This window comes from Bombina bombina, chromosome 6 (assembly GCF_027579735.1).
Source record: "Bombina bombina isolate aBomBom1 chromosome 6, aBomBom1.pri, whole genome shotgun sequence".
In the NCBI taxonomy this organism is placed as follows: Eukaryota; Metazoa; Chordata; class Amphibia; order Anura; family Bombinatoridae; genus Bombina; species Bombina bombina.
Window position 1 is genome coordinate 762,515,042 of NC_069504.1, and position 17,786 is coordinate 762,532,827.

The 17,786-nt window shown below is 39.7% G+C and overlaps 1 protein-coding gene and 1 pseudogene across 1 annotated transcript in view; both read right to left on the reverse strand.

Moving 5' to 3' along the window:
* Positions 1-367: 367 nt before the first annotated feature.
* LSM1 (LSM1 homolog, mRNA degradation associated) overlaps positions 368-17,786 on the reverse strand; it is a 126,237-nt gene continuing 108,818 nt past the window's right edge. The window contains exon 4 of the mRNA XM_053718038.1: positions 368-751. Within this exon, the coding sequence (XP_053574013.1) occupies positions 581-751 (171 nt within the window). The 3' untranslated portion in view covers positions 368-580. The remainder of the gene's footprint in view (positions 752-17,786) is intronic.
* On the reverse strand, positions 7,076-7,193 carry LOC128665252 (uncharacterized; annotated as a pseudogene).

Consider the following 17,786-nt stretch of genomic DNA (forward strand, 5'->3'; position numbering starts at 1 on the left):
TTAGGCAGAACAGCCCTTTCTGGCATTAAACATCCATGACTCCAATAGAGAATGTCATTTTAAACAACTTTCCAATTTACTTCTATTATCTAATTTGCTTCCATCTCTTGGTATACTTTGTTTTAAAGAATACCTAGGTAGGCTCTGGAGCAGCTATGCACTATGCCAATTGGTGTCTACACAAAAGTGTCATTGGCTAGTTCCCAAGTAGTGCAGCACTGTTCCTTTAAAGGCTTAAACAAACCTATTTACAAATCAAAACCCATTTCTCAAGTTGCAGCAGAGTTTTCATTAAAACACCTTTTAGAGTAAATGCACATGTACAGTATAACTGAACACAGAAATAATAAAAAGATGACAAATTAAATATTGAGAAAATAAATCTTTAATGGGGGATGCTTCTCCCACCAAGCTTTCTGTATGCACTCTAGCACCATATATAGGCATATGGATTACATTAATAGCTGTTTAAACTATACATTTACAAAACTAAATTTATAAGAGTGCAGATGCAAAATAGCACAAAACAATCTATGATTAACATCTTAGCAAAGAAAAAGGGTCCAAGAACAAATATGGTTTAGTATTCATCCAATGTGTCTGATCTGGGAATAGACAACCCCCTCTCTTTAAGTGCCTGGACCTTCAACTTTTCAGATTCTTGTTTGATTTGCTGCTCCACACGCTGTTCTTCTAGAATTTCTTCAATGGAGACCTGGAGTAGAGGAGTGTCACTTTCCTTCTCAAGATCCTGGAAAAAAAAGGAACAGAATTATGGTATGAATCTTCATATTACATGAAATATTTGGTTTCCTTTATAAAAACACATTAGAATATGAAGTGGTCATTTTTAACAACTTTACAATTAACCTATATTAATTAATTTGCTTCTTTCTGTTAATATCCTTTGTTGAAAAGCATACCTAGGTATGTTCAAGAGTAGCAAATGCACCACTGGGAGCTAACTAAGGATTAGTGGCCACACACCCCAAGGCAGAACTTTTCCCCCCCATTTTCTGTGATGAAATTTAGTGAAAATTGTTTTTGCAGGTCATTTGGAAATAAAAACAAAATTTATGCTTACCTGATTAATTCATTTCTTTCCTGGCATAGAGAGTCCACAAACCCATTCTAATTACTAGTGGGAATTCAACTCCTGGCCACCAGGAGGAGGCAGCAAAGCTTTAAGTATCCCTCTCACTTCCCATAAACCCCTAGTCATTCAGCTGAGGGAATACAGAAAGAGAAGAGGACACCAAGGGTATAGAGATGCCTGAATTTTAGAAAAGCCGTCTTGAATTTAAGCAAGGGAGGGTTGTGCACTTTTCATGCTAGGAAAGTAAATAATTTATCAGGTAAGCATAAATTTTGTTTTTTTCCCCAATGGCATGGAGAGTCCACTAATCCATTCTAATTACTAGTGGGAACCAACCAATACCTAAGCTAGAGGACACAGAATGGAAAAGGGAGGGAAAAAACAAGACAGGCGGACCTAAACTGAGTGCACCACCGCTTAAACAACCTTTCTCCCAAAGGAAGCCTCAGCTGAGGCAAAAAAACGTCATACTGTTACAATAGAAGTAATTGCTAAATATAATCAAATTGTAGAAATGTATATATGTATGTGTATTTATGTCTGTAGTGCAATTTAACTAAACCTTCAGCAAGCTGAATGTTCCTTAGAACACAACTGTTCATGTACAGGAATAAAGCAAAAAATTCCTTTAGTTAAAATAAAGTCCATTTCAGAAGCAATGACAGGAACATAATTAATAGCCCAACTAGTGTCCTAACAAGCAGCTATCCAAAAAGTCAGAAATAGCTAGAAAATGGGTAAGTGCAGAGATACAAAAATATATCTCAGACTTCTCAGCCATTATAATAACCAATCACATTCTAAGCCGACCCAAAATGATACCAAGCATCCACCATTATCCATTTTGGGAAGTATTAGCTGAAAAGGCCTCTCATAGGTACATAAGGTGTAGAAAAGAGAAAGCAGAGGAGAAGAGAAGGGAAAACAGAGGCAAGAGAGGCATTAAAATAGACTTTCTTACTGGGGCCCCAGGTAATTTATTCTTATGATCTTATGCACTTACTTTATAGCTATAAAGTTGTTTTCATGTCTGTTTGGATTTGATGTAAGAAATTGTATGCAGTTATGTCAATGTTTTATGTAATGTATTTAATGTAACTCATTTATAAGGAAGCATAGAATTTTTGTATCGTGTGATCTAAGATTTTGGGTGCTGTGTCTAATAAAGTTGTTGAATTGAGTTGACTTTCTCACAAGCAAATTCTTTAATAAATATTTTTTATTATTGATATTAATATTGTATTCCAAATGATTAATCTTTAATAATACGTAACAAGGACCAAGTAGCCGCCTTGCAAGCTTACTCCACAGAAGCCTTGATTTTAAAGTTCCAGGAAGAAAAAAACAACCCTATGAATGAGCTGTAATCCCTCAGGAGGTTGACGTCCAGCTGTTTCATAAGCCAACCAAAAGAAAGATACTCCTCAACCAAAAGAAAATGGAAGATGACGTAGCCTGCTTGGCCCCTACGATTACCAGCTACAAAAGGGCAGAAGATTGCCGAAAGTCGATAGAAACCGGAAATAGAATTTTAGAGCATGAACCACATCCAGGTTGTGTAACAGACGTTCATTCTGAGAAGGACTGGACACAAGGAAGGAACAACAATTTTCTGTAGCTATTGCAGTCCAAAACTACCTTAGGAAGAAATCCAAAATTGGTACGAAGGACCGCCTGATTCACAAGTAAAAAAAAAGATAAGGGGGATCACACTGTAGAGCCGAAAGTTCTGAGGCTCTCCGAGTAGAAGATAAAGCTAGAAAAAACAAAAACTTTCCGAGACCACAATTTAATATCAACAGAATGCATAGGCTCAAACGGAGCCTGCTTCAGAACCTGAAGAACAAGATAAAGCTCCAAGGAGGAGCAACAAAATTCCACAGGGGAGAGGACGGCATCTACACCAGGTCCGAGAACCATATTCTGCAAGGCCAAGATGGAGCAATACGAATCACAGAAGCATACTCCTGATTGATAAGGAAGGGCGGCCAACTGAGGAAATATGGGAAATCAAACCTAAATCCCATGGGACCACAAGAGCGTTCACCAGAACTACTTGCGGATCCCTTGATCAGGATCCATATCTTGTTTAAATGAGACGCCATCAGATCCAACTCCAGAACCCCCAAATGAGGATTATCAATGAGATTACCTCAGGATGAAGAGCCCACTCCCGAGAGTGGAACGTCTGTCTGTTCAGTTAATCCGCCTCCCAGTTGTCCACACCAGAAATGTGAATGACCGAAATGAGGCAGATGTGAGACCCTGTCTCGTGAAGGACGCAAGATACCTCTTAACGCTAAGGAACTCATAGTTCCTCCCTGAAGGATGATATAAGCCAGTGATGAGAAGTTGTCCGATAGAAAACTGATAAACCGGACCAAACTCAGAATTAAGATCAATTTTCTATGCTCTGAAAGCCTGGCCTCATCTAAGACAACTTTTGGAAGAGCAGAGTCCGCTGGAGTCCAGGTTCCCTGAGCTCATAAGGGACCTCCAACTGCTCCCCAGCAGGAAAGGCTGGTATACAAAGTCGCAATCTCTCAGGATAGTCTCAAGAAGCATTGGCCTTGGGACCGATGATCCTGAGAAAGCCACCAGGACAGAGAGAGTCTCTTGTCAGGTTATCAAGGACTATCCTCCTCAGAGAGGTCCGAGTGGTCCCAGAATGTCCAAATGTGTTAAAATAATTTCAAACTGCAGTCTTAAAGAGATACTGAACCCAAATTTTTTCTCTTTCGTGATCTAGATAGAGCATGCAATTTTAAGCTACTTTCTAATGTACTACTATTATCAATTTTTCTTCGTTCTCTTGCTATCTTTATTTGAAAAAGAAAGTCCAGAACCCTGGACAGCACTTGTTTATTGGTGGATGAATTTATCCACCAATCAGCAAGAACAACCCAGGTTGTACACCAAAAATGGGCTGACATCTAAACTTATATTTTTGCTTTTCAAATAAAGATACCAAGAGAATGAAGAACATTCATTTATTCATTCAAGAAAATTAGAAAGTTGCTTAAAATTGCATGCTTTATCTGAATCACAAAAGAAAAAAATTGGGTTCAGTGTCCCTTTAAGGGCTGGATTAGGTTTTTTTGAAAGGCTTGGATTTATTCCAATTCGGAGATGGTCTCCAATTAGAGCCAGAGGCCTTAGGGTGAAGGAGAGTTTTTTTTGTTCTCTATTCTGACGAAAGGAACGAAAACGATTGGGAGCTTTAAATTTACCTTTAGATTTCTTATCTTGGGGCAGAAAAACTCCCTTTCCCCGTTCATAGTGGAGATAATAGAATCCACTTGAGAACCAATTAAGTTACTACCCTGAAATGATAAAGATAGTAATCTAGATTTAGACACCATATCAGCCTTAAAGTTCTTCTAGTAAGAATAGCTAAAGACATAGATTAAATAGCAATCTTAATGACATCAAATATAGCATCACAAATAAAATGATTAGCATGTTGAAGTAAAAGAACAATGCTAGACAATTCAGGATCTATTAACTGTTGACCTAAACTGTGCAATCAAAAAGTAGCAGCAACATCAGCCATAGAAATGGCAGGTCTAAGAATATAGCCAGTATGTAAATATGCTTTTCTAAGAAAAGATTCAATCTTCCTATCTAAAGGATCCTTAAAAGAAGTACCATCTTCCATAGGAATAGTAGTACGTTTGTCCAAAGTAGAAATAGCCCCATCAACCTTAGGGACTTTTCCCCAAAACTCTAAATTAGCTACAGGTAAAGGATATAACTTTTAAACCTAGAAGAAGTGTTAAAAGAAGCACCAAGTTTAGACCATTCCTTAGTAACCATATGAGAGATAGCATCTGGAATAGGAAAAACTTCAGGAGTAACCTCAGAAGTTTTAAAAACAGAATTCAAACGTTTGCTATTCTTGTTATCAAGAGGACTAGATTCCTCAATACCCAAAGTAAACAATACTTTCTTTAATAAAGAACGAATATATTCAATCTTTAAAAGAAAGGTTGATTGATCAATGTCAGTCTCTGAAGTAGGATCCTCTGAGCCAGAGAAATCCTCATCAGCAGAAGATACTTCCGTATGCTGTCGATCAATACAAACTTTATCAGATTTATGAGAAGTTAGGAGAGACCGTTTACGTTTATTTGAAGGCGAATAACAGTCATAGCCTTCTGTATGGCTGCAGCATACAGAAGAAAAACCTTTACATGCTGATAATGTTTCTATAACAAGTGCCACATATTTGAGCTGAAGAAATAAGATCAGCTAATTTACAACATACACACTTAGCTTTGGTAGAATTGTGTTCAGGCAGCTTAGTTCTTACAGTATCATCAGAGGCAGGATCAGTCTGAAACATCTTGCAAAATGCAACAAAAAAGAAAAAACAACATTTAAACAAAATATCCAATTTCCTCAAATAGCAGTTTCAGGAATGGGAAAAAATGCTAAAGATAAAAAATTTAAACAAAAATAAAATCAAAAGCAAGCAGAGAGCAAAAACAGGGAGAGACTTATGTAACAAATTTAAAGGCACAAATGCAGAGCAAAAACTTTTGGCGCCAAAGATAAATGACCCGACTTGCATCATAACAGACGCGACTTCGCGCCAAAAAAAGGGACGCAACTTCACGCCAAAATCTGGCGCAATAAAAAGTAACATTCTGCCAACAAAATTATTGGAAAAAAAAAAAAAACAGACTTCAAGTTATAATTAACTGGAACCCAAGGTAAGCCTAAAAACTCCCATAAGCATAATTCCCAAGCTGAAACTGTTTAGAATGCAAAGGGAAATACACAGACCCGACTCAAGGCAAATAGATACAATATACATTTAAAACTTTATAAGATAGAGTGCCAAACATAACAGTGTGTCTTAGAAAAAATGATATATATACTTACCAGAAGACACCCATCCACATATAGCAGGCAGCCAAACCAGTACTGAAACATATCAGCAGAGGTAATGGTAGAGGAGTATAATGTCGATCTGCAAAGGGAGGCAGAGATGAATCTCTGTGACCGATTACAGAGAGCCTTAGAATAGATTTCCCATAGGTGAAAACATGGCATCGTTAGGCAATACTTCCTTCACATCCCTCAGACAAACACTGTACTTTGAGAGGAACTGGGCTTCAATATGCTTAGAAGCGCCTATCACAGAACAAAAATCAAGCACAACTTGCTTTACCAACTCCACAAGGAGGCAAAGCTGGTAAAACCAAGGTACAAGTGAGGTAGGAGGTGTATTTATAGGCATTTTGAGGTTTGGGAAACTTTGCCCCCTCCTAGTTGGAATGTATATCCCATATGTCACTAGCTCATGGACTCTTGCCATTTACATGAAACAAATTTGTAGAGGCACTTCAGGTCTAGAATAGGTCAAAAAGGTTCCCTCCTTCTTGGGAACCATGAACAAGATGAATAGAATTCTCGTCCCTGATCAGCCAGAGGGACATGAACGATCTTAGAGAAGATAGATCCCTGACGCAGTTTAAGAATGCCTCTCTTCTCCTGGTTTGCTGATAATCTGGACAGGAGAAAACTGCCTCTCGGAGGGCAAGATTTGAAGCCTATCTTGTATCCTAGAAATATCCAACACCCAAGGATCTGGAACATTGTGAATCCAAGCTTCATGAAAACTAAAGTTTGCCCCCTACCATCCTTGGATCGGGGGCGAACCCCTCATGCTGATTTGTTCTCAGAGGAAGGAATCGTGGACTGCTGCCCTTTCTCCAGGAGAGCCTGGTCTGTTCAGGCTTGGAAATAGAAGAGGATATCTATCCCTTGAAATTGGGAAAGGAAAGGAAAATTAGAAGTCTGGCGACCCTTAGGTCTAGTCTTCTTATCTTGAGGCAGAAAGGCTCCTTTTCCACCAAATATCAGCCAGGCTGGGACCAAACAGGGTCTTCCCTAAAACAGAAAATATAGAAGACTAGACTTGGACAGCCATGTCTGCCGACCAAGACACTAGCCACAAGGCTCTGTGAGATAAGGCTACCGCACCTGGCGTTCCCAGGAGGTCTTCCATCCAGGTATTGATCCAGCCTGGCCCTGCTTACTTTTCGAGATCAGACGGATCGAGTGTATTCAGGTCAGTGTGGCGGTAGGCTCAGACTAGAAGTCTTTGCACCCAGACGCATCATCTGCACACCAGCATCACAAAAGAAGGCAATTTACCCATCCTTAATGGCGTTTTTCTCAAATAAGCAAAATTGCCCAGGCAATACATACCACACAGAATCAAGAAAATTTAAATAAATCCGCAAAGAATCTACAACTACTGAATACAATCTAAATTGTCTCCCTAGGAGAAAATGAGTAGTACTGCCCAGCAATGAGAATTACCCAAATATTAGGAAAAAAGCTAAATTATTTGTCAGTAGAGAAATGAAAACTAACAACAAAATCTGAATTTGGAAAATAAAACAGAACATTGTGCACCAAAAAGGGATAACATCAAAAGAGTCACTATATTAGTCTAATGATATTCTGAGGAAATAATCATTAAAAATATCCTCAGTCGCCACTTGATGGCGGCAGACACTAGGGAATCCTCTGATTATAAGGCAGTGTTAAAATGCAGAAAAATGAACATTTCTGAAAGCAAATCAGATATGCAGTTCTGTAGAGACAGACCCCATGAGCCAGTAAAGTTTACAGTGAAAAGGGACCATGAGGTATATGTTGAATGTGCATGGTCATATTCCACAAAAGTAAACACAGATAATAAATAGAATTATACACACTCCAAGCCCTCTCTGAAATATCCCTGACACCAAAGGGCTAAAAATAAAACACCCCAAGATTGTGTACAACTGTGTACCGCAATAAAAGGGAAGGTGCTGCAGAGCAGGGGCTAGAAAAATTAAGGCGCGCAATGCGATCACCTCCAACACTAAACAGTCGGAACTTAGAGGAGAGAAAGCAGCAAAACATATGAAAAACCGTTGAGATAGGAGGCCACTACCTAGTTACGGTCCTCCGTTCTGTATCACTCTTTGTAAAAACTAGTACTGCAATGATTTAAGGCATAACAGTCTTTCTTTCTGTCCCCTTCAAGTATGCAGGAATCTCAAGTAGCTGTGTATCACTCTTCACAGCGCGCAAACTGATCGCACCAAAACTACGCAGTAGAGACCATATCCCACATACAGCTCCCTGTACATGCTGTATGCTTAGTATAAGGGGGAATTCAGGGACATAACGGTACAGCTTGTTGCACCAAAATCCTTAAATGCACCAAACGGTCTCCTGACAGTGTAAATAAGATCAGACATATAGAATAAGTCGCAAAGGGTTATACGCAGTGAAAAAGGTCCCCGACTGCCCAGGAAACCGTACCTGCGATCTCATGTAAAATAACCCTTAACAGGGCATTAAAATCACGGTCGCCTATAAATCCCTATGAAAGGATTAAACTGTAAACCCACTCAATACTGGCATACGGGGGTCTCTGATTTTTAAATAAAGAGAGTGTCGCCGCTGCTGAGGGACTATTTAAGCACATAAGTTTCCTAGAAATGATGGCCCCTCATTGCCCACCCACACAGGAGGATTCAATAAAATATGAAAAGTCCCTTACCCTCATCATGCCACTGTTAGACAACAAGCCATGAGGGAAGGGATACAGTACTCGCAGTTAGAAGTCTTTCTTCTCACCAGCTCCAAGTCTGTTAATGCTACTACAGATTTCAGACAAAACTTTTCGTTTGTTATTTTTTCTGGGCCTATTAAAGGCCAATGCCTCTATTTCTTTAGCTTCTTGGTTGAAACTTTTGATTCACAGAGCTTATTTGGAGGAAGGTCAGCCTCTGCCACAGCAGAGAAGAACTTCTACTAGGTAAAGTTTATCAAATCTGCAAGGTAGCCACTTGGTCTTCTTTGAATACTTTTACTAAATTCTACCATTTTTACGTTTTTGCTTCCTCTGAAACAGTATGTTATAAAAAATAGCTTTATTTTCCATTTAATCATCACATTGTAATTGAGCTGGTGAAACTAATTTTAAAATTGAATTTCTCTCCATTGGCATGGAGAGTCAAAAAAATCCATTCTAATTACTAATGGGAATTCAACTCCTTGCCTCCAGGAGGAGGCAAAGAACACCCCAGCAAAGCTTTAAGTATTCCTCCCACTTCACATAACCCCCAGGCTAAAATATGAAAAGTCCCTTACCCTCATCATGCCACTATTAGATAAACGCAAACCTCAGAAACTTGCGAAGGTCCCTGTGGATGGGAATATGAAGATACGCATCCTTCAAATCTACTGTTGTCATAAACTGGCTCTCTTGAACCAAAGGAAGAATGGAACGAATAGTGTCCATCTTGAAAGATGGAACTCTGAGGAATTTGTTTACACTTTTGAGATCTAGAATTGGTCTGAAAGTCCCCTCCTTCTTGGGAACCACGAACTGGTGGCGCCTCATGGCCTGTGTATAAAAATAATGCTTCTTGAGAACAAATAATTTATTTTGTATTATAAATGATAGATCTATATAAGATATTTATCTCGACCCCTTCAAGATAACAGGCAAATAGTGATGTGGAAATATAACAAAAAATTATTAATAATAAAAAATTATTACTAATTAGGTAAAATATATGCAAAACTTGGCTAAGTAAAATTTCAACACCGGTGTCTTAATATATTCGAAATATTTTTTATTTAAAAACATGAATTGAGATATACAAAATATATCTATATACGCTAATATATAAAAAACATCAAATTTCTAGCAATGACTAAACATCCACAATTTATAGATGTATTATCTATTTGTAATCAAATCCTGAATGACAACTGAAAAGACTGGATATAGCTAAACTAGATTAAGGAGCGGTTAATTACGCTGTGTTAAAAAGTCTCATGTGCACAATTTGAAAAGTGAGTTCATTGGTTGGAGTCACAATGAGTAAGTATATATTTCTCTCCTATTTATAAGTACAATGTTATAGCCGATTAAATGCCTTGATTACAGAGCAACTTTAGTGCAAATCGTTGATCATATAAACATCCAGTATGAACAGTGCAAATATCCGATGGAAATGGATGGATACAAAGTCAGTGATATATATACAATTGTTATTAACAGCAAGTGTTTCTTTAGAAGTATTGCAATTGCTGCAGTCTCTTCTGCATCCTCACCAGGCCGATACCTCTCTGAGGTAAGTTAGTGATGCGTGTGTCTTTTGTCCAATCAATGCGAAGAAGTGAAGTGCGCGCACTCATTAAAAAATACCTTGTCTTTTCTTCAAACTCCTACAGCTTCATTCTTTGACAACTTACAATGAAGTGGTTATGGGAGTTCATCCGAGGTTGGTATCCAGATAATGTGGAGCTGCGAAATGGACAAAAAACACATGCATCACTAACTGACCTCAGAGAGGTATCTGTCTGGCGAGGACGCCGAAGAAACATTGAGTACAATTTCTGTGAATGCAAGCAACATCGCTTATACCCAGAGGGGAGACTGCAACAATTGCAATACTTCTAAAGAAACACAGATATTGGAATAGACAACGATTTGAACTAAAGTTGCTCTGTAATCAAGGCATAGCCGATTAAACAAATATTCTTAACATCAAGGGACAGTCTAAACGAAAGGTTTATGAAAACATCGTACTTATAAATAGGAGAGAAATATATACTTGCTCATTGTGACTCCAACCAATGAACTCACTTTACAAATTGTGCACATGAGACTTTTTAACACAGCGAAATTAACCGCTCCTTAATCTAGTTTAGGTATATCCAGTCTTTTCAGTTGTCATTCAGGATTTGATTACAAATCGATAATACATCTATAAATTGTGGATGTTTAGCCATTGCTAGAAATATGATGTTTTTTTTTATATATTGGCGTATATAAATATATTTTATATATCTCAATTCATGTTTTTAAATATAAAATATTTAGAATATATAAAGACACCAGTGTCAAAATTTTACTTAGCCAAGTATTTCATATATTTTACCAAATTCGTAATAATTTTTTATTATTGATACATTTTTATGTTATATTTCCACATCACTATTTGCCTGTTATCTTGAAGGGGTTGAGATAAATATCTTATATAGATCTTGAGAACAAATTATTTATTTTGTATTATAAATGAGAGATCTATATAAGATATTTATCTCAACCCCTTCAAGATAACAGGCAAATAGTGATGTGGAAATATAACATAAAAATTTATCAATAATAAAAAATTATTACGAATTATTACGCAGTCTCTGGGTATAAGCGATGTTGCTTGCATTCACAGAAATTGTACTCAATGTTTCTTCGGCGTCCTCGCCAGACAGATACCTCTCTGAGGTCAGTTAGTGATGCATGTGTTTTTTGTCCATTTCGCAGCTCCACATTATCTGGATACCAACCTCGGATGAACTCCCATAACCACTTCATTGTAAGTTGTCAAAGAATGAAGCTGTAGGAGTTTGAAGAAAAGACAAGGTATTTTTTAATGAGTGCGCGCACTTCACTTCTTCGCATTGATTGGACAAAAGACACACGCATCACTAACTTACCTCAGAGAGGTATCGGCCTGGTGAGGATGCAGAAGAGACTGCAGCAATTGCAATACTTCTAAAGAAACACTTGCTGTTCATAACAATTGTATATATATCACTGACTTTGTATCCATCCATTTCCATCGGATATTTGCACTGTTCATACTGGATGTTTATATGATCAACAATTTGCACTAAAGTTGCTCTGTAATCAAGGCATTTAATCGGCTATAACATCGTACTTATAAATAGGAGAGAAATATATACTTACTCATTGTGACTCCAACCAATGAACTCACTTTTCAAATTGTGCACATGAGAGACTTTTTAACACAGCGTAATTAACCGCTCCTTAATCTAGTTTAGGTATATCCAGTCTTTTCAGTTGTCATTCAGGATTTGATTACAAATAGATAATACATCTATAAATTGTGGATGTTTAGTCATTGCTAGAAATTTGATGTTTTTTATATATTAGCGTATATAGATATATTTTGTATATCTCAATTCATGTTTTTAAATAAAAAATATTTCGAATATATTAAGACACCGGTGTTGAAATTTTACTTAGCCAAGTTTTGCATATATTTTACCTAATTAGTAATAATTTTTTATTATTAATAATTTTTTGTTATATTTCCACATCACTATTTGCCTGTTATCTTGAAGGGGTCGAGATAAATATCTTGTATAGATCTATCATTTATAATACAAAATAAATAATTTGTTCTCAAGAAGCATTATTTTATACACAGAAGGCCAAGAGGCGCCACCCACATCCTTACCTACAACTAAGGTCTTATCCTTGTAAGGAATCAACAAAAGCTTAGACTTGGAGGACATATTCACAGACCACAACTTCAACCATAAGGCCCTGCAAGCCAGAACAGCAAAACCAGAAATCTTAGCTCCCAACTTGATGACCTGCAAAGAGGCATCCGTGATAAACGAGTTAGCCAATTTAAGATCCCTGATCCTATCCTGAATCTCTTCAAGAGGCATATTTGTCTGAATAGAATCAGACAACGCATCAAACCAATATGCTGCAGTGCTAGTGACAGTGGCAATACACACAAAGCAGGCTGCCATTGCAACCCCTGGCGAACATACATCCTTTTAAGCAACGCCTCCAACTTTTTATCCATAGGATCTTTAAAGAACAGCTATCCTCTATGAGAATAGTAGTCCTCTTAGCCAAACTGGAAACCGTCTGCCAAGACTCCTTAATAGAATCAGCAATTGGAAACATCTTCTAAAAAATTGGAGAAGGAGAAAAAGGAATCTCAGGCTTCTCCCACTCCTGTGCAATAATCTCAGAAGCACGGTCTGGAACAGGAAAGAAGAAGAAACCTCAAAATATTTTTTCAGCTTACTAGATTTCTTAGGAGTGACTACAACAGTGGTGTCAGAGTCATCCAAAGTAGCCAAAACTTCCTTGAGTAACACCCGAAGGTGCTCAAGCTTAAACCGGAAAGTTGCAACTTCAGCATCAGAAGGAGGAACTATACTGTGAGGTTTCCCCCTCAGACGCTATAGAAGAATACTCCCCCTCAGACCTATGAGAAGAAACATTCAACATAGCCACACCTGATTCAGTCACCTTACTCAATAAATCCTTACAACTCCTTTTCGCTTCCCCTGTAGCATGGGAAAAGCCGCCAGGGCATCAGTTACCACAGAAGATATCTGGGTACCAATGTCCTGCAAGGAAACCCCAACTGGAGAAACTGAAGAAACACTGGGCACTGCATGAGTAGACACTAAAGTATGGGACGTTTGAGGTGAAAGCTGTGGCATATCCTGAACAGGAGACCGCTGAACAGCATCTGCCTTAGCTAATGATAGCTCAGAATCAAAAAGTCTATCCCTCTAATGTAATGTCCTATCAATATATGATGAACAAAAAACAGAATTTATGCTTACCTGATAAATTACTTTCTCCAACGGTGTGTCCGGTCCACGGCGTCATCCTTACTTGTGGGAATATCTCTTCCCCAACAGGAAATGGCAAAGAGTCCCAGCAAAGCTGGCCATATAGTCCCTCCTAGGCTCCGCCCACATCAGTCATTCGACCGACGGACAGGAGGAAAAAATATAGGAGAAACCATATGGTACCGTGGTGACTGTAGTTAGAGAAAATAATTCATCAGACCTGATTAAAAAACCAGGGCGGGCCGTGGACCGGACACACCGTTTGAGAAAGTAATTTATCAGGTAAGCATAAATTCTGTTTTCTCCAACATTGGTGTGTCCGGTCCACGGCGTCATCCTTACTTGTGGGAACCAATACCAAAGCTTTAGGACACGGATGAAGGGAGGGAGCAAATCAGGTTACCTAAACGGAAGGGACCACGGCTTGCAAAACCTTTCTCCCAAAAATAGCCTCCGAAGAAGCAAAAGTATCAAATTTGTAAAATTTGGCAAAAGTGTGCAGTGAAGACCAAGTCGCTGCCTTACATATCTGGTCAACAGAAGCCTCGCTCTTGAAGGCCCATGTGGAAGCCACAGCCCTAGTGGAGTGAGCTGTGATTCTTTCAGGAGGCTGCCGTCCGGCAGTCTCATAAGCCAATCGGATCATGCTTTTAAGCCAAAAGGAAAGAGAGGTAGAAGTCGCTTTTTGACCTCTCCTTTTACCAGAATAGACAACAAACAAAGAAGATGTTTGTCTGAAATCTTTTGTAGCCTCTAAATAGAATTTTAGAGCACGGACTACGTCCAAATTGTGTAACAAACGTTCCTTCTTTGAAACTGGATTCGGACATAAAGAAGGTACAACTATCTCCTGGTTAATATTCTTGTTAGAAACAACCTTTGGAAGAAAACCAGGCTTAGTACGCAAAACCACCTTATCTGCATGGAACACCAGATAGGGCGGAGAACATGGCAGAGCAGATAACTCTGAAACTCTTCTAGCAGAAGAAATAGCAACCAAAAACAGAACTTTCCAAGATAGTAACTTAATATCTATGGAATGTAAAGGTTCAAACGGAACCCCTTGAAGAACTGAAAGAACTAGATTTAGACTCCAGGGAGGAGTCAAAGGTCTGTAAACAGGCTTGATCCTAACCAGAGCCTGAACAAATGCTTGAACATCTGACATCTTTTGTGTAGTAAGACAGATAAAGCAGAGATCTGTCCCTTTAGAGAACTTGCAGATAATCCTTTCTCCAAACCTTCTTGTAGAAAGGAGAGAATCTTAGGAATTTTTATCTTATTCCATTGGAATCCTTTGGATTCACACCAACAGATATATCTTTTCCATATTTTATGGTAAATCTTTCTAGTTACCGGTTTTCTGGCCTGAAACAGAGTATCTATCACCGAATCTGAAAACCCACGCTTTGATAGAATCAAGCGTTCAATCTCCAAGCCGTCAGCTGGAGGGAGACCAGATTTGGATGTTCGAATGGACCCTTAACAAGAAGGTCCTGTCTCAAAGGTAGCTTCCATGGTGGAACCGATGACATATTCACCAGGTCTGCATACCAAGTCCTGCGTGGCCACGCAGGAGCTATCAAGATCACCGAGGCCCTCTCCTGTTTGATCCTGGCTACCAGCCTGGGAATGAGAGGAAACGGTGGAAATACATAAGCTAGGTTGAAGGTCCAAGGTGCTACTAGTGCATCTACTAGAGTCGCCTTGGGATCCCTGGATCTGGACCCGTAGCAAGGAACCTTGAAGTTCTGACGAGACGCCATCAGATCCATGTCTGGAATGCCCCATAATTGAGTTAGTTGGGCAAAGATCTCCGGGTGGAGTTCCCACTCCCCCGGATGGAATGTCTGACGACTCAGATAATCCGCTTCCCAGTTTTCCACACCTGGGATGTGGATCGCAGATAGGTGGCAGGAATGATCCTCCGCCCATTGAATTATTTTGGTCACTTCTTTCATCGCCAGGGAACTCCTTGTTCCCCCCCGATGAGTGATATACGCAACGGTCGTCATGTTGTCTGATTGGAATCTTATGAATCTGGCCTTTGCTAGCTGAGGCCAAGCCCTGAGAGCATTGAAGATCGCTCTTAGTTCCAGAATGTTTATCGGGAGAAGAGACTCTTCCCGAGACCATAGTCCCTGAGCTTTCAGGGATTCCCAGACCGCGCCCCAGCCCACTAGACTGGCGTCGGTGGTGACAATGACCCACTCTGGTCTGCGGAAGCTCATTCCCTGGGATAGATGGTCCAGGGTCAGCCACCAACGGAGTGAATCTCTGGTCTTCTGATCTACTTGAATCATTGGAGACAAGTCTGTATAGTCCCCATTCCACTGTTTGAGCATGCACAGTTGTAATGGTCTTAGATGAATTCGTGCAAAAACAGAATTTATGTTTACCTGATAAATTACTTTCTCCAACATAGGTGTGTCCGGTCCACGGCGTCATCCTTACTTGTGGGATATTCTCTTCCCCAACAGGAAATGGCAAAGAGCCCAGCAAAGCTGGTCACATGATCCCTCCTAGGCTCCGCCTACCCCAGTCATTCGACCGACGTTAAGGAGGAATATTTGCATAGGAGAAACCATATGATACCGTGGTGACTGTAGTTAAAGAAAATAAATTATCAGACCTGATTAAAAAACCAGGGCGGGCCGTGGACCGGACACACCGTTGGAGAAAGTAATTTATCAGGTAAACATAAATTCTGTTTTCTCCAACATAGGTGTGTCCGGTCCACGGCGTCATCCTTACTTGTGGGAACCAATACCAAAGCTTTAGGACACGGATGATGGGAGGGAGCAAATCAGGTCACCTAGATGGAAGGCACCACGGCTTGCAAAACCTTTCTCCCAAAAATAGCCTCAGAAGAAGCAAAAGTATCAAACTTGTAAAATTTGGTAAAAGTGTGCAGTGAAGACCAAGTCGCTGCCCTACATATCTGATCAACAGAAGCCTCGTTCTTGAAGGCCCATGTGGAAGCCACAGCCCTAGTGGAATGAGCTGTGATTCTTTCGGGAGGCTGCCGTCCGGCAGTCTCGTAAGCCAATCTGATGATGCTTTTAATCCAAAAAGAGAGAGAGGTAGAAGTTGCTTTTTGACCTCTCCTTTTACCGGAATAAACAACAAACAAGGAAGATGTTTGTCTAAAATCCTTTGTAGCGTCTAAATAGAATTTTAGAGCGCGAACAACATCCAAATTGTGCAACAAACGTTCCTTCTTTGAAACTGGTTTCGGACACAGAGAAGGTACGATAATCTCCTGGTTAATGTTTTTGTTAGAAACAACTTTTGGAAGAAAACCAGGTTTAGTACGTAAAACCACCTTATCTGCATGGAACACCAGATAAGGAGGAGAACACTGCAGAGCAGATAATTCTGAAACTCTTCTAGCAGAAGAAATTGCAACCAAAAACAAAACTTTCCAAGATAATAACTTAATATCAACGGAATGTAAGGGTTCAAACGGAACCCCCTGAAGAACTGAAAGAACTAAGTTGAGACTCCAAGGAGGAGTCAAAGGTTTGTAAACAGGCTTGATTCTAACCAGAGCCTGAACAAAGGCTTGAACATCTGGCACAGCTGCCAGCTTTTTGTGAAGTAACACAGACAAGGCAGAAATCTGTCCCTTCAGGGAACTTGCAGATAATCCTTTTTCCAATCCTTCTTGAAGGAAGGATAGAATCTTAGGAATCTTAACCTTGTCCCAAGGGAATCCTTTAGATTCACACCAACAGATATATTTTTTCCAAATTTTGTGGTAAATCTTTCTAGTTACAGGCTTTCTGGCCTGAACAAGAGTATCGGTAACAGAATCTGAGAACCCTCGCTTCGATAAGATCAAGCGTTCAATCTCCAAGCAGTCAGCTGGAGTGAGACCAGATTCGGATGTTCGAACAGACCTTGAACAAGAAGGTCCCGTCTCAAAGGTAGCTTCCATGGTGGAGCCGATGACATATTCACCAGATCTGCATACCAAGTCCTGCGTGGCCACGCAGGAGCTATCAAGATCACCGACGCCCTCTCCTGATTGATCCTGGCTACCAGCCTGGGGATGAGAGGAAACGGCGGGAATACATAAGCTAGTTTGAAGGTCCAAGGTGCTACTAGTGCATCCACTAGAGCCGCCTTGGGATCCCTGGATCTGGACCCGTAGCAAGGAACTTTGAAGTTCTGACGAGAGGCCATCAGATCCATGTCTGGAATGCCCCACAGTTGAGTGATTTGGGCAAAGATTTCCGGATGGAGTTCCCAC